Source organism: Camelus ferus, chromosome X, assembly GCF_009834535.1.
Source record: "Camelus ferus isolate YT-003-E chromosome X, BCGSAC_Cfer_1.0, whole genome shotgun sequence".
Taxonomy (NCBI): Eukaryota; Metazoa; Chordata; class Mammalia; order Artiodactyla; family Camelidae; genus Camelus; species Camelus ferus.
Genome location: NC_045732.1, coordinates 63,074,622 through 63,099,536, shown reverse-complemented (window position 1 = coordinate 63,099,536; position 24,915 = coordinate 63,074,622). Strand labels below are relative to the sequence as shown.

The 24,915-nt window shown below is 37.7% G+C and overlaps 1 protein-coding gene across 1 annotated transcript in view; it reads right to left on the bottom strand.

The window, feature by feature from the left end:
* Positions 1-24,915, bottom strand: part of DIAPH2 (diaphanous related formin 2) — a 780,329-nt gene that overhangs the window by 197,857 nt on the left and 557,557 nt on the right. Inside the window, exon 24 of the mRNA XM_032474690.1 lies at positions 19,680-19,844. Within this exon, the coding sequence (XP_032330581.1) occupies positions 19,680-19,844 (165 nt within the window). The remainder of the gene's footprint in view (positions 1-19,679; positions 19,845-24,915) is intronic.

The window sequence follows — 24,915 nt, the reverse complement described above, 5'->3', positions numbered from 1 at the left end:
TTCAAAGGTGTTGGAGTATCCCTCTTTCCATCTGGGAAAGAAAAACAATTGAGTTCGACATGCCTCCATGGACCTCGGCTTGATTAAAATCTACGAAGCGCTTTGAGCGCCCATAGGAAGTTAATCTATAACTTAAAAAAAAAAATTCTATTTTGAACTAAAGGAACAGAATGAAATTCGAAAGTGACTGATAAGATATTTTAATGGGAAAACATCTTGGGGAGGGGGACGGCGGGAAGGTAAAACAAATGGTACGTTACAGCTCTGAGAGCTAAGTCTACTGCCTTATTACTGTCACCATCTTACAATAAGGTTTTGATGAGACCAATTTGGGTGGGCTGAAAAGCACCTTGGAGATTTGGATAAGAATATCAAATTACCTTGACAAGTAGAAACAGACTCAGAACAGGAAGGGCCCTCAAGGAGTGCGCGCTCTACTCATGTGCTGGTGAATAGGTTTCCATGACCACCCCCAGAACTGGAGCTGATACTTAATCACTTCTAAAAGGAAGTACTTCCTTATGTCTAACCAAATGCTGTTAGCTTCTTAAGCCCAGATCTTGTCTACTGGCTGCTGAGAAATAGAAACCTGGTCAGTATCTTCCTTACAAAAATTATTCATGGAGGTACAATGCATCTCCATGAACCACTGCAGTGCTTGAGTTCCACAAAAGTGAAGCTGACCTTCAAATGCAATGTAGGGGAATGTCTTAGTTTGTAGGGTGAATGCTGGGAGAAGGGATGGGGTCAGAGAGGCCCTTAGGAGATTCATTTGTCGGGGAGGGTACAGCTCAGTGGTAGAGCACGTGCTAAGCATGTATGAGGTCCTGGGTTCAATCCCCAGTATTGCCATTAAAATAAAATGTAAAAAAAAAAAAAAAAAAAAGATTCATTTGGATTACCAATGTAGCCACTCAATATCATTTTCTAAAATAATAACTCTCATAGAGAGTTCTTTTTATAAATTTAATATGTTTAGGTTTTCCTCTGGGATTTCTCTACTTGTTGGACATTATTTTTTAAATTATAGGTTTCTCCAGCCTCAAATGTATGTCTCCCCACAGAAAAAGAACAAAGCTGGGGGAAAATACCCTAAAAGACTGGTTAACCGACATCTAAAGTAAGGATATTCCCAGTTTTCCATGCTCTAAGTCTCTTTAACATACCACAGCATTTGTTTTGTAACATTTTAAGGTACAACTGTAAACTTGTAAGATTGGTTCCAATATACCTGTTGAAACCGTGAATCCCACCCTTCAAATGGCCCCCTTGGGAAGCCATAAACTTATTTTGGTGAGGGCCGTTACTCTGTCATTGAAACTTTTCTTTCAGAATTGACCTCTGAATCAAATAAAATCAGTCTCATTATTTCAGATTCACACTTTTTTTGACCAGAGATTTTGTTACCCAGTTCAATCATATATCTTATTCATAAAACTAGGCTTCATATCACTTTGGGTTTTTTTTTCAAAAATCAAATCCATCCTCCAATTGCAAAGATGTAGTATCCCTGAAAAGATCTCAAGCACATGCTACATAGCCCTTAGGGAAAACTGAAAACAGGCATTTGCAAAATATTTAGGGAAATGTCATTATCTTTCAATCAAGATAACAATGGGGGTAAAATTCCTTTGACTCTACATATTTCTGATTTCTCTTCAGAAAATGCATACTGCTGATTAATGATTAGTACTCTTACACTAAGAATCAAAAATCTTTTTCTAGTGAATTTGTGCATGTTCTTGTCTCTAGGACACCTGCTTGATGCCCTTAATTATTTTACATTTTACCAATTCGTTACTGAACTTGATCCTATTTCTGAGGGAACATATACACCAAGGAAATTTTCATATATGTGTATATATATGAAATTTTCATATATATACACATATAAAAATATACATCTTAATGAAGTATTAGAAATTCCTCTGGACATACTGCCATTGGTAATTGGTAATTTTTCTGTCCTTTGGGTGATGGGAAAGACAGGGAAAGGAAGAGGCCAAGGAAGACAACTGGAGCCTTATTTGCACCTAGTGACATGTACCTTCTCTGAGAAGCAGGAAACGTTCACTTAGTAAGTACCATATACTGTCACATCCCTGGGGGATCAGCGATAAGCATTATTGACAAGGCTCTTGCCCTCCTGGCACTGAAGGGTCATGCAAAGAGGCACTAGAGTGTCAGTCCTCTTTTACTCAATCTCCTAGACTGTCAGTTGAAATAGTATTCTAGACTCTAGAGTCTAGATCCTTTTTTTTTTTTTTTCCGATCATCACTGAGAATAAATGTCACATGGGAGGGAATCCAATTCTTAGTGAATAAAGAGAGATTTCTGACTCTTGGACTAACAAGGCACCAACTCTTTCAGAGAAGTAAATTAAAATGGTTTTGCTCAATTTGTTTTACACAAAGCCATCTTGATTGCCAGTCAGAGCTCTGTGCTCTTCTAAGTAGAAAGTGATTGTTTGATGTGTTGTCATCCTACCTTCCAGGATACTGATGGCAAGATGTCCTTCTGGTAATTATGGGGTAGCACCTTTCCCTTTATTGATGTCTAAACAATCAGGGTAATTTTCATATGCAGAGAAACATATATAACACTCCACAATGAGTGGAAGCCAGGCAACAGAAACAACAAAAGGAAAGCCGATGAGGCGTGGAAGAGTGGCAAGACAGCCCCTAGAGGTCACAGCAGTCCTGACATGAACCTGACACTTCGGCTACATTGATGGTAAGGGAAATGTCCTTTTCATTAAGGAGAAGAGAGAGAGCACATCTCTAAACCTCTCTTCCCTCAGATTAAATTGGAGACCACAAGGACTGCTTCCTTAACCATCATTACAAGAGACACTCATCCTTTTTCACATATAATGTTAATATATCTGTTAAATATTTAACATGCACTCAGATACCCATGTATTTCCTTTGCACCCATTTGCTTCTATCTTGGCTTAGTTGAACAGTCTCTGAAAGGGCACGTGCTATGTTGGTTTAGTTTGCTTCAGGTATAGATATTACATCAGATAAATACTCTTAATTGTAAGCCGCACAGAGCATCTAATATAAAGGTGTCATGTAATTAGTATTCTTTAATTAATGAAGACCATGATGATTAATTTAATATAAATACTAGCTTAGCTCGTGTGATAACAACATTCTTCTTTGGGTTTATCCCGTTTGATGGTTTGGCTTTCTTAAAGAGCTGTGCTCAATCCGTGGGCTGAATAACTCTAAGGGCAGAGGAAGATGCACCATGAGGTGAAATGAAGCAAGAGCATCAGGACCCCTTACTTGCACGGGGTAGGGGAGGGGTGCGGGCAACGTGTTCACTTGCCCACGTTTCTGTAAAATTTACAAAAGAAAAATATTTGTATACCTTTTTTCTTAAATGCTGCTTCCCGAATTATACAAACCAAGATCTCACAAATCTGGATCCCCTTTGGTTTACGGGATATATAAAGACCTGAGAAGACATCTGATGGAGAGTAAGGGAAGTGCTGGAAGTTTGGGAAATGCCAACCCTTGAACAAAGGATGGATAAATAAGCTCAGGGAAGACCGGAGTAAGGAATATAACTCTACCCATGGACACGAAGTGGATATGTATGTAAAGGACAAAGCTTATCAGATATTGTCCCACTTTCCAGAACAGAATGCTAGGGCCTGCATTTGAATTCTAAGAAGGGAAACTCTGCTTGAGAATTAAAAAAGAATTTTACAGGAAGAATGGCAAAGCAGTGGAACCAAGTCAAGTTATGAACTTGCTTTCTCTAAAAACCGATTGGAGAGAATAGCTAAATTAGCTGCTAAAAGGGTCTGGAAGACATGACAGGGGCCGGAGTGATGAGATAAGCCTGTAAGGAATTCCTCAGTTTCCATTCTAAGGTTATTTTGGCTCTAGAGGTATGTATGTCTGAGTCATTCGTTTATAAACCATAAAAATAACGTGAAGAGCTTGTTATTCAACATCTTGAATCTGGGGTTGCTAGAGCCAGAAAGAGGTGATCTGTGAAAATATCTGGAAACAGTATTATAGCATGTGCATCACTTCAAAATTGGGTTTGGATAGGAGAGAGGTTGGAACCAGGGTATTCGGCTTTAGGAGCCTCTTTTCAAAACTAGAAATAATAAGGACACTGTTATATGGTGGTGGCTGCATTCTGGGAAGCCAGCCATTCCATCTGTATACGAGCACCGCAGCTACATTCCACGATGTAAAACCCATCTCACTTGTGATTATATCTTTGATCATGACCTAGATTTGGCCAAATGTCACTGCTTACTTACTGATGGGAATATCCTTGTCTTACTATGCTAATGATCTACTGCCCTCTCCTTTACCTCCTTCCTCCCTGGATACAATGCCATTATTTATAGAGGAGTTTTCCGGCTTCATCATGAATCTTCTGCTCAAGTTGCCTTATTTATTGGTATAGAGGGATTTTTGCCATTAGGCTTGACATGTTGGACAAATAACTTACTAAGGGATTTAGGGAGTTTACAGACACACTGGACTTTATTTCCTGTACAAAACTTTGCAATAACAAACCTTACATTCTAGATTTGACTTCTTCCAATGTGAATTTCTGTATAACGCCTCTTAGACTCACAGATCCTCTACTACAGTGAAATCTCAGTGTTACTTTCTGCATGTTGTGTTTATGCTTGAGTACTTATAAAGGTAAAATATAACACTATGATCTACTTAAGAAATTTAACATGACAAAATTTTATCCTATAAACCTTAGGACCATTTTTTTCTTCTTTTAAAGTGCAGCAACTCCCCAAAAGAGAGAAGTTGAAAGTTTTTATTCCCTTCAAAAGGTTTTTGAAGATGGCAAGACTTAGAAAAGGTAGAAAGATCAGGTATATGTTTGAAGGATAGTCCTTCTCTAATGATTTTCACCGTAAAGAGAAAACCATCCTAGAGATATAAGCAGGGAGTAGCTGGCTAGGGATAAATAATTAAGATTTACGGGGTCATAGTCAATCATACCAGAATAGTAAATCACCAAGTAATGCTGACAAATGAGAGGCTGGATACTAAATTGTACGAATAAACTGGAGTAAATATGAGGTCCTTCCTGTGCCTTTGGATAGCTCTACTTAAGAGTCACGCACCTGTGGCACATACAGCTCACTTTGAGATTTCACCACGTCAAGTGATGGGGTGAATGTAGACAAGTCTAAGTGCTTTAGTCAAATATTTACTGAGTCAATGTTGATGATGAGTCAAAGGAATCATGAAAATAATGAAACGGTTTTGAAAAACTGGCTGAGAGAGCACAGCGAGAGGAGGAGGAAGAGAGAGACCAGCTAGAGGGCGGTGAAGCATTTACTACAAAGACCACTTATTAGATTTCGAGTCCAGGAGGAGCGTGATTACCAGTTACCAAAATGGTTACCAATTAATAAATATTTGCTGGTGACTATGTGCCACACAGCTCTGCTGTGTGATAAACATTCAAAGACAGTGTGCTATATTCATTCTGGAGGAACTCATAGTATAAGGAGAAGGCAAGTCTGCATAGCATCAATTGTGACAGCACCACATTAACAAGGTGATGCAAGCATACCAAGGCGGGAGCAATCAATTCTCCCTGGAGTGGATGAGGAGGGATTAGAAAAGATGTAATGGAGAAAGTAGCCATTGAATAGCGTCTTGAAGGATCAAAATGATCTTCTTTCTTTCAAGGTAGAAAGAAGACTGTGAACATGACTGCATTCCAAGCAGAGAAAAAGAATAGTAGTTGGGGTTGCTTAGACTGCCAAAGGTTTCCAAATGCTGGTTTAGACTTTATTGTCACCTATGGGAGGGCATGAGAAGGTGGGTGTCCCAGGGAGACCTCGGTGTTGGAAAGAAATATCTGGCAGTGGTATAAAGATAGTTTGGAGGGTACTAAGACTGAAGTCAGGATGACTGAACAGATTACTGCAGGGGAGAGACAACAAATGCCAAAACTAGGGCAGTTAAAAGCGAACGTGATTAGGCAGAATCAGCATGAACTTGGGATTGAATAGATGTGAATGGTGAGGGAGGAGAAGATACCAATTTGTATCATTAACCAAAGCAGAGAATATGAGAGGAAACTGGGAAAAGATACAATGAATTCCATTCTGAATATGCTGAGTTTGAGATAGTTGTGGGAAATCTAGTTAAAGACATCCTACTGACAATTAACTTGAGTCTAGAGCTGAAGAGTAAGATCACAACTGAGAATATGAACTGCTCAGGGAAAATTATGTAGGACAAAGGGTGGACACTTAGTAATGCTCACATTTAAGATTGAAGGATGGAGATCCAAAGAAATAGACTAAGGAGATATTTCTACTGAAAGTCAAAACCAAGAAATGTATAGCACAGGGAACCACATTTAATATCTTGTAATAACCTACAATGAAAACGAATATGAGAAAGAATATATATAAATGTATAACTGAATCACTATGCTGTACACCAGAAAGTAACACAACAGTGTAAATCAACTAGACTTCGATTAAAAAAAAAGAAATCCTGTCCCCATGATGACAAAGGGCTGTTCTGCGGATTAGGATATAGGTATATCATACTTTAAGGTAGAATGGGGGGGACATCAGGGGTACAAAGCGTATATTGTGTACTATATATTTAGTGCTACAGGCACTAAAAAGACACAAAAGTGTCTTCTGTCTCCAGGGATAAGTGAGAGAGATGAGGACTACTGGCTGAAGAAGACTTGGATGTCACACACTAAGCCTGGGGTCCTGCCTAGTACGGAAGGTGAGGGCGGTACTTCTGCTCGGGGGCAATGCATAAAGAAGTGAATGTCACCTGGAAAGGAAAGGGGAAATCAACACCCAAGTTGACACCACATCTCTTCCAATGAAACTACTCATTCCCATCTTCTCTAAAAGCCATCCCCTCTTAAGGAGGGACTGCATTTAAAATTTAAAATGCAAGAGATTGAATCTGTTTTCTCTGATTCCCCTATGAGAATCTCACCTCCACACCCCTGTTGACACATACTATATTAAGGATCAGAAAACCTTTTCTGTAAAGGGCCAGACAGTAAATATCTTCAGTCTTCTGGGTCATAATGGACCCTGTCTCAACTACTCAGTACTGGCATTGCCACTGTAGAGCGAAAGCAGCCACAGACAATACATAAACAAAGGAGCTTGGCTGGGTGCCAGCACAACTCTATTTACAAAAGTGGGGGGCAGGCAGAACGTGGCCCCTGGGTCATAGACTGCTGGTCCCTGATCTGTATCATGGGGTAGGCCATGATCAGAGGATGCCAATCTGAAAAACACAGATCATAATGCTGGATTACGAGATCACAACAGACAGGTTCAATTGTGGAACGTCCTGGATGGGAAGAAGAAAAAAAATCCTAGACCCAGGAAGATTAAGCAGCCACATACACGATGGTCTTTCAGAGGTACAAGAAAGGCTGTCTTTCTCCCAAATATTTCCTCTATCGGCTAGCCAGGCTGCAAGAAGTTCTTGACAGCAGAATTGCTCTGCCAGATTAAGGCACTGTCGTGAATTTAAAGGGCACGCGTGTAGTACAGAATGAGTGACACATTAGTAGTGCATTAGTTTATCAGATCAATTAGCTGACAGCTGGCAGAGAACAAGGACCAGGGCGAAGAGAATCCAAGAGGAACTAAATGTCTGTGCAAGTTCCTCAGAATTTTTCATAGTTTTGGCACTGAAAATATGCTCTTACTCCATTACATGCTCTGCTATACATCCCGTCTTTTGTCAGAGCTGCCTGGCTGCTTCTAGGTAAAGGTCTCTGTTTGCATTTCCTCCATATTCCAGAATATAATGTTACAATCATTTCACTGAAATGATAAAGCCCTTGGCAAGACACTTTCTCTCAAAGTGGGGCAGAATCTACCTTTACTTTTCTTATACCACATAAGGATACACAACTTAGGAAATAGGGTTTGTCTAGAAAGCATCTAATTGTCACTAGTGAAGTCTTCTAAACAGGAAAACTCAGTGATTCCTATACTTACGGGAGAAGTTATAATGCTAAAATCTAAGTCTTAAAATATTGATTATACAAGGAACTTTATAACTAATGCTAAAACCTGTCAGCCATGGCTGTGTGGCTTTTCCATTTGGTACCACTTTTTCTTTCCATAGGATTTATTATGTTCTAACACGTAATATAATTGTCCTAATAATTATGTTTATAGTTTATTATCTCACTTTCCCCATTACATAGCAATCTCCATAACGGCAGATTTTAGTAAACTAAACAGTGCCAGTAGCTAGAACGGTGTCTCCCAAATTTAGCGGGTACTCACTAAATATTTGCCGAATGAATGACTGGATGAGAAAAAGCAAGCAAGTGAGCTGGAAAAGCAGAGCTGTCTTATAAAGTATATCCAGCTAAAGACAGAAAACAAACAAGGAAGGATAACTTGGAAATAAACAGATAATCTTTTCTATTGAAATTTCTATTCCCCAAGATTCTTTCCAAAACTATTTAAATGAACACAAGTGCGCATTTCACAAATACATCTCCTTCATTTATATTTTGTGAATTTAGAACTTTTGACAACTCAAAAAATACTGAGCAGCAATGTACTTTTGTGTTGTCTATTTTATAGCTACCGTTAGTTGCCTGCCTTAATCCATCCAATATGAACCTGCTTACTTGCTGGCAGAAGCCTGGATTGGCTTAGCAACTCACTCTCTGAACAGTCATATGTTCAGGGAAGGGGCCTGTCCAAAGGGTGAATTATGATTAATCTAAGATTCTTCCTGATGGTGATTAGTTTAGAGATGGTCATGTGATCCAATCCCGGACAACAGAATTTGAAGGAAAAAAAAAAATCTGCCCAGAGGCCTCTGGAAAAGTTTTTCTCCTTAGCAAAAACAAAACAAAACAAAACTTCATGGAAAGCAACAACCTCTTCTTTGATAGATATCACAGTATCTGTATATGATGCCTGGAACCACTGCAGCCACTTTGCAACCATGAGCCAACAAGCCAAGGATGGAAGGAGAAAAATATTTGGAAAACCCCAGGTACCTAGGCGATATTACTGAGGTACTGATTTAATCAGTGTTTTACCTCTACACTTCCTGTGATATGTGAAAGTAAAACCATATTCCTAAGGCAAATTTAGTTACATTTTCTGATTCTTGGCAGCCAAAAGCATCCTGACAGACTATGAAAAAGGGCAAACACCAAAACATGCTAGTCTGTTTAAAAGTAAAGTTACAGCAATTATTTTCAGACACTTACAAAAACACTTAAGCAATGATAGCTACACACACAAACAGCCATAGTTATAAATTAATTTGGCCTATGCATTAAAGCCTGTTACTTAACGGGTTACCTCTAACATATTTGGCCTAGATAATACTCAAATGTAATAGAAATGTATTTCTGTCAAAATATTATATGCTTTAGACTTCTAATATAGTATGAAGGAAAAACCAGATGATTATGATGTATTAAAGAGACTTAATCTTAAATTGATTTTTTATTTATAAATCTTGTATTTTAAACAAATGAGCAAGTACTTGGGCAAATACTTTCTTACAGATATCATCTGATGAAGGAGGATGGCTTATAACATTAAAAATAATCTTCAAAATAAAGTTTCCAGGTTGTTAGGGACATCAACCTATTCTCCCATAGAGATTATAATTGGTCACTACAGTTATATTTATTATTTCATCCACATTTTAGTTGATCATCTGTCTTATTCTTCTGAATCACTGTTGCATTTATTTGTCTCCAATGTACATGAAACTTTAGTTTCTTTTACCCCTAGACCAAAGACAATTGAGCAAAAATAAGCAAAAACAAATTATACACTATTCCAAACTACACTGTTTATAGCAGAAACAAGTTTGGCTCTTTTGTGCTCTATTAATGAAATCTGAAAAAAATAAAATGACTTTAACCAAACCATCATACTGAGTAATCCACTAATTTGGACACAGAATTTATAAGATCTTGAAGAATAATAGACTTTGAACATCTTCCAATTCAAAATGCCAAGATCTGAATGAATGACTGGTCTGCTCCCCAGCTTTTCAGGAATACAATACAATCACTGTCTTGCCTAAAAGTTCCATCAAGAATCTCAGGAAATTCTGATTATTTCGAGAGCAAACACTTGCAGAAAATGAAATCAAAACGATATATGAGCAAAAATAGGAAAACCATTTCATCATCTGGATTATAACGTGTCTCAGATCTTAAATACAAACAAACAAACAAACAAAAAACCCAGACTTCAGAGACTGTATTCTATGACTTTGAAATTTGGTTCAAGGAAAGAATGAGCAGAAACAAAAGGAAAACATATGTGTGTGTGTATGTATGTGTGTATATATATATATGGGGAGGGGGGAGGACATAACTCAGTGGTAGAGTGCATGCTTAGCATGCACGAGGTTCTGGGTTCAATCCCCAGTACCTCCATTTAAAAAAAAAAAAGTAAATAAAATAAAATAAAACCCAATTACCTCCCCCCACCAAAAAAAAAAAAAAAGGATACTTGTTCTGGCTTCAAATCATACTAGTATTTTTGTTAAAGATTTCTGATTAAATTACAAACCTTTATAAAACTGACAATATGTTTATTAACTAAAAGGCAGCCTAGCTGAGGTCAATAATGGTTTGTAAATCAAAATATACAGCAGAGGTAAGTAGCAGAAGTCTTCTGAAGCACTAGTATGAATGGGCCTAACTAGCAATTCACCAATGACCAGTTTAAGGCCCCTTGCCACACGAAAGTTTGATGAGGATACTACATAGAAAACAAAAAGAGAAAGCAAGATTCCACTGCTCTATTTACAGGTAACTTCCAGTAGTCAGTGATGGTTAGCATGGCACCAAAGACCAGGTACTTTGAAAAAGGCATCATGAAACGAGCTAATTACCATTTTTCATCACAACTGAAGCCATAACCGACAATACTATACACTAAACGCTGATGGTCATATACATATAGACATAAGCTGCTAGGATTTTTACAAGTAAATATAAATTTTAGGGCTTAAATTTTCACAAGACTTTTTGTTGTTATTATTTTAAGCAAAATATAGTCACAATCTAAATACAAATGTACATGCACAGAGAAATGTCTGGAAGAATATATGGCAGGCTCTTAATAGTAATTGTCTCTGGGTAGTAGGATTTTGGCTGATTTTTTTTTTTTTTCTTTTTTGCCTGTGGTTTCCAATTTGACTACAATTTATGTGAGTGATTTAAAACCTTTACAAGTCCTATGAACCAGAACATCTTTCAATGATACAGAAAATATCAGTAATTAGAACAATACCTTATAGTGATCAAGTCAATAACTGAAATTATCGTTAAAATATTAAACTGATGTGACAACTACATGCATTATTAATTTATCAAGTACAAATTTTGCTTATTAATTTCAGTCATCTCACAGTTTTCCAAATGAACATTTAAAAAATCTCCAGCAGACAACTCTAAAGCCAAGTTTCTCAGTCTTAACAAGGATGTTACTTTGTTGTGAGGGACTGTCCTGTACGTTGTAGGATGTTTGGTGGCACTCCAGACCTCACCCACTACATGCTACCAGCACCTCCTTCTTGTTTGTGACAAGCAAAAATGTCTCTAGACCTTGCCAGTGTCTCCTGGGAGACAAGATCACCCCTGGGTGAGAATCATTGCCCTAAAGTAACAACAGACAGGTCAGTCTTTAAGCAATTGATTTTGCTCTAGATAATCTGCATCGATTGGCCTATTGCTCAGGATAGCTTGTCAGTCATAGGAAGTAATTGAAGCTTGGTTACTGCTTGTCCAAGCCTATGACGGATAACCTTTAGATCATAATAATTACCTGATAGCTGCTTCCCCGGAAATGAAATAGCTGTCCTTCTACATTGAACTCAGCATAGAAAACTAGGGAATAATATATATTTACCACTAAACATAAAATACCAAATAAGGTAGAGAACAAGAAAGGACTTCTTTAAATGTGAAAGGCCACGCATTAGCAAAACAATAAGCAGACCCAGTTTGCACGTGACTTCTTTGATGCCTTCTTTAAATCAGAAAGAATAAATGCCGTTCTCCTCTGTGCTCAACAGTCCTTTATATATACACGTATAGTATTTTATTAGTAGTATTTGTTCCTTTGGCAGCCTTTCTCACTGGAATGTGAGCTCTAGAGGGCCAACATTTTGATTTTCTTCATCTTTGCTGATTTGGTTCATGCATTGTTACAGTAATTCATTAAGTGATTCATACAGGTCCTTAGTGATTAGCACCACAGTAGGTTAATTATAGTGCTGGTCACTGAGGATATGAAGATGATCACAGGATAAAATGTGCTAGGATGGAGGTAGGAAAGCACACACAAGGGGTTATCTAGGCCGAAGTTGGAGAGCAGGGAGGGCTTAGATGAAGTGACTTGGAACAAGTTGGGAAAGCAACTGGCAAGGAAGTGGGGGGAGGAGAGAGAGAGGGGGTGGACCTATCAGGCAAAAGGAGCTCTATGGGCAGGGTTTCAGGGAGAGTCCCGCCTCCTACTGCCTGGTACAGGAGCTAGGACATCTTCACTGATAAACAAATGAGGATGAAGCAGAAAGAAGAAAAACTCAGCAGGCTGAGAAGGTGGTACCAGTAGCATCAGCCTCTGGGATCTTCCCACTCAGGTTGTATCTGGGAGGCTTTGATAACAATCAGTAGCTCTGGCCAATTTCAAGGCCAATGGAAAAGGTCAGCTTGTATACCTTGCTGCTTATCTTATAACTTCTCTACTTCCTGGTGTTCAGAGGTAATTCAATAATAACTTATTTATGGGAATGCTTCCTTGAGAAATTCTACGAGAGGTGTTATTGCTAGAACTAAAGATATTGCATTTTGTTTCCTGGTTCTAGTTATTACTAGACTTTAATAAGAAAAGTAGGCATTGAACTGATTTTGTTAATATTTTCAGTGTTAGCTATTACATTGTCTTCGATCTCTAAAGGGCAAAATCCTGCTTGCCATAAACAATTCTGACAACTTTTAGACATATTTTTAGAAACGCTTATGAGATCTTACAATTTTATATTATTAGTCTAAAATGCGTACACATTTAAAAACCATTTATACCAGTAGGCATTTGTATCATGTTGGGAAATGTGAGTTTTCTTTAAATCATGTATGCCATTATTACATATTCCTTTAGTAACCTATAATATTTAGCTTTTTTATACAGGGAGCAATCGTATCAGAAAAATAGGACATCTACTTCTGGCCCAAAGTAAATAGTCAAATAGAATACAACAGTAGACAGGTGACATTTTTTTCTAAAGAAGAATTCAATGATGTCTGTATAACACGGTCAAGTCTGTTCTCTGGCACAGCTGGGGAATGCAGTATTCCGGTCAAATATTCTGCTTAATAGAGTTACCGTATATTTTACATGGATTGCCTATTTTCAAAGAGTTGCAATAGCTCAAAATAAACCTAAGGCTAGGCAGCCAGGGTGGTCCCAGCTGAGCTCAAAGGGAATTATCTGGGTGTGTGTGATTAAATAGAGGGAACTGGTGGCCCCTTAGGGCTCTATCTGCATGAAAGGATTTATGCTGGTACTTTATTTATCCCTGGCTTCTAGGAAAAGGAAGAAACCTGCCTAGGTGCCTGAGCATAAGGGAGAAAGGAGGGCAGTGGAGGGGGTTATGGTCTTAGCATCCCCTTTAGGTCTCTAGGACTTGGGAAAAAAAAAAAAAAATTAAGCCTCCAAGGAGAAAGGGATCAGAAGAGAAAGAAACTGTTTCTAAGAAGGGTCCGGTGAAACATGGCTACCTCTGCACTGAGCATAACCCCCGTATACTACTGCAAGGAATGGTGGGAAAATTGGAGCAGTAGGAGACTGCAACCTCGGCCCGGATGTGGGCATTACCATCGAGGACAAATCAAGCAGCTTTGCCAGCAAAAGGCATTTAGCAGAGGGGGAACGGGAGCTGCAGGGGACAGGGAAGGCAGGACTTTTTCTATTCTATTCAATGCTATATTCTCATCAGCCTCGAATAGCAGGCACTCAAATATTTGCGGGCAAATGGCAAGTAATGACTATAGAGGACACGTTTTTGAGCCCATATGAGATGACTTCAGCTATACTTGTGGGAGTGGAGACTACAGGGAGCTTCAATCCTGCCAATGGGGGTAAAGAAGAGACAATGGGATATCTGGATTATTGTTACTAGGGTAAACCTGATGTGAATTCCCAGGTATTGAGACTTGGAGACAGCTTACAAATGAAACTATACCATTCAAGAGGCACATCAGGGTCTTCCCCGTTTCTCGAGGGCATCTTCATAAAATTAATTACCATTTTACCAGCAAAGCAAAGATGCATCAACTTTTGAGGCATCTAATGGAGATTTTGGATGATGGAATTCTAGATAAGGGAGTTTATATCACTGATTAAGATTTTTTTTTGTTAAAGAATGTATTTGGTTTCTTCCATAAGTCCATCATTTTTATAATATCGCACTGAAGTTTCCTTTAAATGTCAAGTGCTTTGTGAATTGAAGGCTTAAAAATGTGTCAAAATAGCTTAGTCTTCTTGGATCAGGAATTATATACACAATCTTTTTATGCAAAAACTCATCCTCGTTGCTTTAAAGGCAAATTGCCTTTAATGAATGAATAAAATGTTCTATATATTATCAATTTAGTCTTTTGAGTCTAACTAAATGCAGATGCTCACCTTGGTTTCCAATTAGACTTAGACATGACTGAGGCTTTGTAAAGAAGGAAGATGGCTTGACGAAAATGAGAGCTTCTCAAAATTAAGTATCTCCATGAGCCAAAATAGCTACAAGGAGCTGTCAAACAAGAGTAGATTTTTATTTTAAATAGAAGTGTAGATTTTAAAGGAACAATTACTTAAGATAGAAGGAAGAAACTCCTTAACTGAGAATTAAGACAAGAGTGACCTTGGTTGTCGTAACTCCCATACTAGGTAGGGGTGCAATTAACATAAGATGATAGTCACATATCTGCCTCCAAGCTTTCCATTTAGTTTCGATACTGTGCTCCTGAAGTTTCTCTCTGTTCTAAGAGGCTCAGGTCCTCTCTTTCTGTGGCTTCCACTGTCCATACTTGACTTTTCCCAGTCTGGGAGGAGAGCTCACACTGAGTGATTTTGGCTCATTCAGCCAATCTTAGGATGGCCTGGGCTTTAAGTCATTTTAGTTCTTTTGATTTTGTAAACCATTTTAATTGTAAATAGTTTAGATTTTATCCTGAGGACACAAGTCATTAAAGAATCTTAAGTGAGGAAAGTAACCATTATCCTGTTTGTTTAAGTTTCACTATAACGTGGTGAATGGATTAGAAGTTAGAAATGGTAAGAGAAGCAGACACAGACACCAGTCAGGACATCATTGTAGCAGTCCAGCTGACAGATGGTGGAAATCCAGAACTAAAGCAGCGTCAGTGGGCTTGGAGAGAAATAGGTGGATTCAAAAATATTTAGGAAGTAGAAGCAACAAGACTGAGCCATGGCATAAAACACCATGATGTACAGATATCACTTAGCTTCCTGACACTTAGCCATTTTCATTCTCATCTAAGAGCTGTTCAAAAATGGTTAAGGTCCTGATTTTTAAAACAAATTGTCGAAGTTTATTTACCAGATGAGCAGTAGCAAATACTTATTTTGTTGAGGGGAAATCTGCTAGCATGATTAATAGTAATGGTAACATTTTCTTCTTGAGTTATATCAATGAATCTAATACTCCTGTAAAGCCTTGTTCCTCTACTTCTAGTATATGAGATACAGAGTGAGGACGCTCACACACAAATATTTATTGAGTGCCTGGGTGACAGATTGTTCTTTAAAAAACAAAACCAAACAAAAACACACAGAAGCAGCAGGAAACTGACAGATTTGAAAGAGAAAAAAAATTTTTTCTATAATTTATTTGGAGCTATGAAAGTTATTGAAGTATAATACTTGCCATGGACACTTTTCCAACCGCTGAAATTAATTTGTATGCCTAAGCAAGACACCGCATGGTGGTGAAACATAGAAAGTTCACTGATTTTGAATATTCTATTCAAAACAGAATATTCTATTCAAAATATCTTGAAAGAAAAAAGACTGTGTAGTCAACGATTTGAACTATGAGAATGACTGAAGCATGAAGAAGAATAAGCAAAAGAGATGTTTTGATATTACATAAATATGGAATTTAATTTTCTTCCGCAAAATATTCAACTTAAATTTAGGGATTACTAATTAATCTTGCTTATATTATAAGCAGTTTTTAAAACTCTATTGCTCTCAGAGAAGCTCACTAGAAAGAGAGTCCCAACTCTGAATTTAGAAATGTTTCCAATTACATGTATCATCACGGCCAATATATAGGACATTCAACTTGAATATTTTAAATATCCTTATTAGTTGAGTAATATATAATATGGATGGCATGAATAATTTATAGAGCAGCATCTCATAGAGATTACCCAGTTCTGCTTTCATTAATTTGACTGTGATTATTTTGAAAAGGGGCTTAATCCATACTGTCAACCCTTTTTGTTTATTTCCATTTGTACCATCCTTTAGAGGATATCTCTCTGAGGAAGATTTTCTTGGTATCTGCATTTTGTTTATGTTACACATGCCAAATAGATCTCCCAAGATGAAACTCCTAGCTCATTTGGAAGTAATTTTTGGTAGCACATGAATCAGAACTCTTATTTTCTTCTCAGCACTACTGGTATTTTATTGCTTCCATCTATAGTCCAATATGCTTTTAAGTGCCAAGAACCCTGAGGCCAAACACACAAAGCGCTAAGAAAATGGGAACTTCTGGCGATTACAACTTTAGTCTCTCTTTCAGGGTTCTTCCTTCCCCTGGGAGACTGAAATCACTTCAAGCTCACTATGAAACCAGGACATGGTGAGCACAGATGATTGACTGAAGTTGGCGATGTTGATTTAGGAGTCTTCGGCTTATAGGTCAGGTGTAAAACCCTTAAACCTGCTTGTCAAAGTCAGTCTGTCAAACTCCTATGGATTATTTCCAGACTCTGCCCAAATGTCACTTTCTGTATGCAGGCTTCTCTGGCCAGCTCAGGCAGGGTGAGGCAGTTCCTCCTTTGTATTATTACAGCACCCTGACATATTCCAACAGCAGCACTTAGCAAACTATATTGCATTTGTCCATCTCCCTCCACTCACGGAGAGAAACTATTCTCTTCCTTTTGTCTCTGGACTAGAGCATTACTAAAATCAAGTTGGTTCTCAATAAGTAATAACTGAATGGACAGGCAGAGAACGGCTAATAATACTCTCCACCTGCTTAGCTTAGGTTATGAGGTGTTTTCACATCGTGGTGAGGAAGACATGGCAGAAATTATCACCTATGTTTTGTAAAGGAGGGAACTGATGCTCAGAGAGGTTATATGACCGACCCAAGTTCAAAGCAGCTAACAAGTTGCACATCTACTTCTCATGCCAGCGAGTGGATAAAGATTTGTAAAGAGAAGAGGTAGCAGTCATATTCTGCAGGGCAGACGGAAACTATTAGCCAAGACACAGCGTAGGAGCCAGTTAGTTGCTTTGAAAGCTCCAAAACTCTTAGCGGGTTCTTGAGAAGTTAACTTAAATGCACACAAAACCGAACTTCAGAATGTCAACTTATTTACAATGAGAATGCTTTGTGACAAATAATTTCCCTGTACTTGAGCTACACCCACAGTGAATCCAGTAGATAAAAAATACATCTTTTGTATCTCTGTAATACAAATGGCTCTCTCTGAAATTCCTGCCGTGACTCAGACTCTAAAGAGGAATAAGTTCTTAGAGGTCTTAGTGTAATCCCTTCATTTTACTAACTAACTAGCTGGTTAATTAACTGGAAAGATAAATGACTTACCCAATCACATAGCTTGTTTGGGACAGCACCAGGACACAGAATCACTTCTTAATGATACTATCCTTACATTTTTTTAAGCAAGTTATAATTGAGAAGTAATGTAAGTATAGTTCTTAGCAAGCCTTCTAAGTATCTGGCTAATATAACTAAACATAGGCTGTCACACAGGAATTGTCCTTAAATGCTACTGTGTCCATGTGTAATTGGGGAGATAGTGGGGCAGGGGGGAGCACATAATATGACAGACAGTGTTTTAGGATCTCATCCATGTTAAAACAAGATACTTTTTAATAGAGGTTAACAATATTAATTATATTGATTTATCTCTATCCACCCATAAACATTGATGCTACCAAAAAAAAATTCTTGGATTTTATCTTTTCCCTTTGTCAATCGAAGTGTATTTTCTAGTCCCCATGTGTTTTCAACAAACTTCTTTTTTACTTTTGAAAGTAATCAAAGTAATTATAACTTGGGTGTGTTCCTATGTTCATGTCATATTTGTAACTTCTAAGTTTTGAAAAAATCACTCATTGCCAGTAGAACACTTTTACTACTTATTGACCATGTAAAAAAGTTAAATATATGTGTCCGTTAAGGAGCAAAGACAAACATAATCTAATATTCTCAGCAAAAAAAAAATAAGATAAACGATCATATTTAGGAAAGTTTTTGGTTTAGCTTCTATTACCAAAGCTGGGGTGTGCTCTGGGTCATATGTCCTACCTGAGTAGATGAAAGCAAATGTTTTCCACAAGTGTATTTGTACCTCACAGACTGCAAGTCACACCAAAATCAAATGATTTCATGGGGCAACACCATCAATTAAGAGAAAGAGCCTTGGAGGGGAGGATATAGCTCAGTGGTAGAGCGCGTGCTTAGCATGCATGAAGTCCTGGGTTCAATCCCCAGTACCTTCATTAAATAAATAAATAAATAAACCTAATTACCTCCCCCTTTTAAAAAAAAGACAGAGAGAGCGTGCCTTATTTAGCAAATAACTGCTTTGGGGGATAGAAACAGGCCTCAAACTACAATGAATTAGCTTGCTAATTGATCTTCCTGCTGGGGATGATTGTTAGAATTCCTTCTTTAAAACACAGGAACCTTTACCCGTTCGATATCAACCTTTGTGCATATGCTTCTGCTACTTTCATAATCAGAGCCGGTCCTCTTCTATGCCTCCACTGAATGCAGGGAAGCACTTGCACAGCACTGAGACAACACAGCTTTTGCTTTCCTCTGGCATCGTAACTGGCACCCTGATGGTCAACCTCCAATTAAATGCTAATGTTTACTGTTATCCCCACCACTTACAGATTGTGAAACAAGAACCCACATTCTGAAAGAAACTTGAGGTAGTCAAGGTCATTTACATAGTCCAACTGAGAATCACTTTCTCATCTAGACTATGAGAGACACTTGTTCATAAATCACAGCATTTATAACGTACTGAGTAGAAGACGATTTTAGATGCTAATTTTTAAGCTAGGTCAAATTATAATATCATGCTGTATAAGAAAAAAACAGGGTCGTTTAAGTACCAATTCATTCATTTGCTATAAAATTTCAGCAGAAAAATTCCCATGTATACCCAAAGTTGAAGATAATTCACTCCATTATGCATTAAGCCAGCCAACAATTTTTATCCATGTCACAGGCGTAAAATATCTGTCAATTCCTGTTAAGGGACTATAACATGAAATCAATATGGTCAGTAGATACATAAAATAAAATGCCAATAGAAATTATTTAAAAACAAAAGTAATAGGCCTTGCGATGCTTTAAGATGTATTACTCACCAGAAACAAAGTTCGGAAGTTGCTGAGATCACCGAAAAATTCTTCTATGCTCACTGTCTTAGAGTCAAAAACAAAGTATTCTCCAAGATTCTCATAGAGCTTTACCATGTTGTTGTGCATGGTGAACAGTTTTTCATACTGGTCTCTGGCGCTCTTTGTAAAGCTGTAGCTTTCTGTTAAGGAACATGACCCAATAGTACTTCAAAGGCAATCAATCACTAGATGTCAACACTGAATTACACCATCATTTCTGTAAACAGTTATGTATTAGTTTGCTAAGGTTGCCATGATGGGATACCACAGACTGGGTAATATAAACCACAGAAATTATTTTTTTCACAGTTTAGGAGGCTAGCAATCCAATACCAGGGTGTTGGCAAATTTGCTTTCTTCTGTGGCCTCTCTCCTTGGCTTGCAGATGGCCACCTTCTTGCTGCGTCCTTACAGAGCGGTCCCTCTGTCTCTGTTGTCTGTGTCCTAATCTCCTCTTTTATGAGGACACATGCATACTGGATTAGAGCCTAACCCAAGGACCTCGTTTGAACTTAATTACCTCTCTAAAGGTCCTATCTCCAAATACAGCCACATTCAGAGGTTCTGGGGATTAGGGCTTCAACATACGAATTGCAGGGTGGGAGGGGTGCACACTTCAGCCCATAACAACTGGCTAGAGTCATTATATTGGCTAGTGAGTTTTGAAAATCTATAAATTAGGCAGAACGATTTAATGTATAACCAAGAACATGTTTGCTAAAACATGTGTGTTAAATGAAAGCACAGAAGTATAAATACCAGAAAACTGCCTCCTATCTTTTTATAAACAAGATAGAGTAGAAACCAACAGCAACAAAAAACTTCAGGAAAAAAGTATACATTGTTTTAATACACATATTCTATATAGATGGAGCAGTTACAGTGTATTCTATACCTAGGTTGTGCATATATGTGTGTTTATATACATACACACATACACATATATATATACACACATACACACATACACACATATATATACATATACACATATATCCCATATGAGGAGAGAAAGGGAGAAGATGGGAAGGGAGGGAGAGGCATAGAGAGGGAACAGGAAGGAGAGGAAGAGGGAAGAAGGGAGAGGTGAGAGAGAGGGAGAGATTCTCCCGTAGCTCGGGAACCTTAATGACTCAAAGGGCTTGTTAAAACCCAGAATGCTTTTGCTGAGCCTGAGGATTCGAATTTCTTTTTACTTTCTTTCATTTCATTGAAGTTTAGTTGATTTACAATGTTGTGTTAGCTTCTGATGTACAACAAAGTGATTCAGTTATACATATATGTTTATTCTTTTTCAGATTCCTTTCCCTTTTAGGTCATTACAAGATCTTGACTATAGTTCCCTGTGCTATACAGTAGGACCTTGTTGTTTATCTATTTTATATATAGTAGTTTGCATCTGCAAATCCCGAACTCCTAACTTATCTCTCCCCCGCCTTTCCCCTTTGACAACCATAAATTTGTTTTCTTTGTCCGAGTCTGTTTCTGTTTTGTAAATGAGTTCATTTGTGTCAATTTTTTAGATTCCACATATAAGTGATATCATATGATATTTGTATTTGACTAACTTACTTCACTTAGTATGATAATCCCAAGGTCCATCCATGTTGCTGAAAATGACATTATTACATTCTTTTTTATGGCTGAGTAATATTCCACTATGTATATATACCAATTTTTTTTATCAGTTCATCTGTTTATGGACATTTAGGTTGCTTCCATGTCTTAGCTACTGTAAATAGTGCTGCTATTGAACATTGGGGTGCGTGTATCTTTTCAAATTAGAGTTTTCTCCAGATATATGCCCTGGAATGGGATTGCTGGGTCATATAGTAAATATTTTTACTTTTCTTAGGGAACTGAGGATTATAATTTCTAACAAGTTCCTGGCTGATGCTGAGGCTGCCAGGCCAGGACTACATTTTCAGTAGTATGCTCTAGGAAAGTATTTAGCCCAAAGTTAATTACATCAATGTTTAAAAATTTTTATCCAAAAAGGTGATAACATCAACAACCACTACCAAAGCATTAAATGAACCAGATATACATATAAATGTGTCTGACTAAATGTATCTCAGTATATGTAAATTTACACTTACACAAAGAAATTATCAACTTTATTCCTAATTATAGAAGATGTAGATAAAGAAAATTCTCTCTTTAGGTGACACAGAAATATAAAAACATAAGTAAACTACTATTTCCAACAACTCAGTATGATGACCATTTGGGACCACCTCCTTCTGGTCTTTCTTCTATGGCTAGTAACTTTTGAATGTTAATTAGTAAGACTGCTTCAGAGAAAGGTAAGTGGGCTAACCATGTAGAATAGAAAAGGAACCAAATCTACCTTTTAAGAGAAGAGTTAAATCTATTAAAAATCAATAATGATCACAGAAGTAAAATATCTTTCAATGCAAAGGTACTAGACTTGGAATTGTAAAGAAGAGTAATAGCACAGTTTGGGGCATGATATTTTAAGATCCACTACAGTGTATTGATATTTTGTGACAGTTTTATTTTATCAGGCACTGATAACTGTGTCTTGAAATGCTTGATTTTATAAAATTTTCTGAATTCTTCAAGTGTGTTTCATCATAACCTGGGGCCAAATTTATTTTCCATGGGAACTTAGCTCTGGTTTCACAATGGAAGTCAGTGGGGAAATCAGACCATTTCTGGAAAATTACTTTGCAGCTGACACTCATGGGGTACAGCAGGATTTTAAAAGTGAGATGCCCCCCTTCCTACATGCTTTCTTATGCTACTTAAGTATTAGCATTCACATTGGCAACACAACAACCTCTTCCCTGCTAACCAGTGACATTAAATCTTTCAACCCTCCAGTCCATTTTGATGTCAATAGACCTGAAAGAATTAATGCATTTCTGACTTGACTTTCTTTTTACCAAGAAAAGGGTTGTATGTAATGCTGCATATATATTCTGATTTTACCTCTGAGAATAACATAGTTTTGATTTGTAAGAAAGTGTTAAACATCCTGTTTAAGAGTTGCAGAAATAAGACAATACTCTTCATTTCTTAGCACAAAATGAAAGTGAGATTTTTGTTTTCTAGTCTCTCTTCCCTAAATAAAACAGGCTCATGCCAGAGACTTGCTAAGCAGAAACATTTTGCAAAGGTCACTTACTTGTACTCTATTTGCAGCAAGGTGCTAAACTGTTTGTGTATTTCAGAAGGTGCAACAGCTGTACAACACAGAGAAAAAGCCAAAGATAAAAAAAGGCAAAACACTGTACATTTCCCATTTATCACAACACAATTTTTCACCAACTAAAATATGCCCATGTGGTGCTACACAATTTCATAAATTTGCTCTCCTAGAAGAAAAACTGATTTCAGAAATTCTGTCTGTGTACCGAAGTGAGAAAATGTTTTAAAATTCTGGGAAAGGTTTATCTTAGAAATAACAAATGGAAAGCAGCCCGATCTGCAAGTCCCTCACTTATCTTCACAACGATTACTCTGTAAAAGGCATGGACGGCATGAGTCAGCACTGAAATCTTTCACAATTGCAACCATGTCACCAAATCCTACTTGGGACTGCAGGTGACAAAGAGCTAGATGCCATCATTCTTTTCTACTTCTGTATTTCATTTAAGACTTTTTTTTTTTCAGCACAGCCATCACTAAATACAAGATACTGGTTAGTATTATGCTAAGCATTGTGCTTGATACAATGATCATTAAACCCTAATCCAGACTCTGAAGCAGTTTATAATCTAACATTACAAATAATTCTACTATTGTTATCAGTTGTTGCCCCAGAATCATCCCCCTGCCTCTCCGTAGAATAGAAGCCAATTACTCTTATCTGAGTTTTCTAAGTTTCAGGAGGAAGCTGCAAAGAAAATAAAGAAAAAAAATATAAAAGGTTAGAATCAACTTGGCCCAAGATGGAGGAAGATTTGACTTCCAGCAGAACTTGAACCTAATTATATGCTCACTGGCTCACTGTAATGTATTAGTATGCAAAATGACACACCTATCAGTGACATGACAGTTGACGATTGCTATGACAACAACCGGAAAAGGACTGAAAAGGAGAGTTGCATTAGGTCTGGGTCTAAACCACACCCCTGTTCTTGGATAACTCATGAATACTCCTCCCATGCTTTCCAATTCCCTCCCTTTTATCTCAACCCTCTTATATATTTGATGACTCCACCCGAATTTGGTTGAGAAGTTGATTTGTGAACTGCATTGCTGCTTCTCCATTCTTTGGCCATTGAATAAAGCCTGTGTTCTTCTAGTCTCAGCACTGGTTTCGTGACTGGCTGCATGAATGTGATCAGAAAAAGCACCTCTCTGGCCCGGACAGGGGGTCTCGGCCTAGGCTAGGACCTGACTAATTTGGTAACACTACCATCAATTTGCATTTGTACAAGATTTTACCATTTACGCTATATTTTTCCTTCCACTATGTCCCACGTTCTTCATAACAACCTTAACAAAAAGGCAGAGAAATCCCACTACTCCAATCTTTAGAGTTGTGCAAATTAGATAGAAGGCACTTATCCTCTAAGGTTAGAATGTGGCAAAGGGGACCAGATGTGCCACCCCAAAATATATCTCTATGGCACAGATTATTTTGAGCTGATTGAGAAATAGCAGACACTGGGAAAGCTCTGAAAAGAGTAAGTTACCCTTTGGAAAGGGAAATTTCCGTTTGTAAAGGAAACCTCTATCCGTAAGGGTATCTTCCTCTCTGTACCAAGAAGAGAAGGATGACTAAGTCACAAGAAGATCAAGGGTATCAAGACTATGACTGGTGAAGCTGCAGATTTAAATCTGCATAACAAAACTTACCCTTGTCTATGGTGTTTTCCTGGTAACCCCCACTCCCCCATAATGGGTGTCCTCACACCATTCTTTTGTCTTTAGCTGGAGATGGTATTTAAACCGGTGGCTTATGTACTTTGGGGAGTTACTCATTTTTACCTGGATATCTTCCATGTACACATGAGATGTACATGTTAGTTAACTTCTGTCTGATTTTCTCTTGTTAGTCCGTCTTTTATTATGGGGTGGGGGGATAGAGCCTCAGCCAAGAACTCAGAAGAGTAGAGAAAAAATGACTTTTCCTCTCCTACATCATGATAGTCTCTTGCATAATACTAGTCTAATGTTCTTTCCATATGGTAGAAGTGTATTATTTATAATGACAATGACAACTCATATT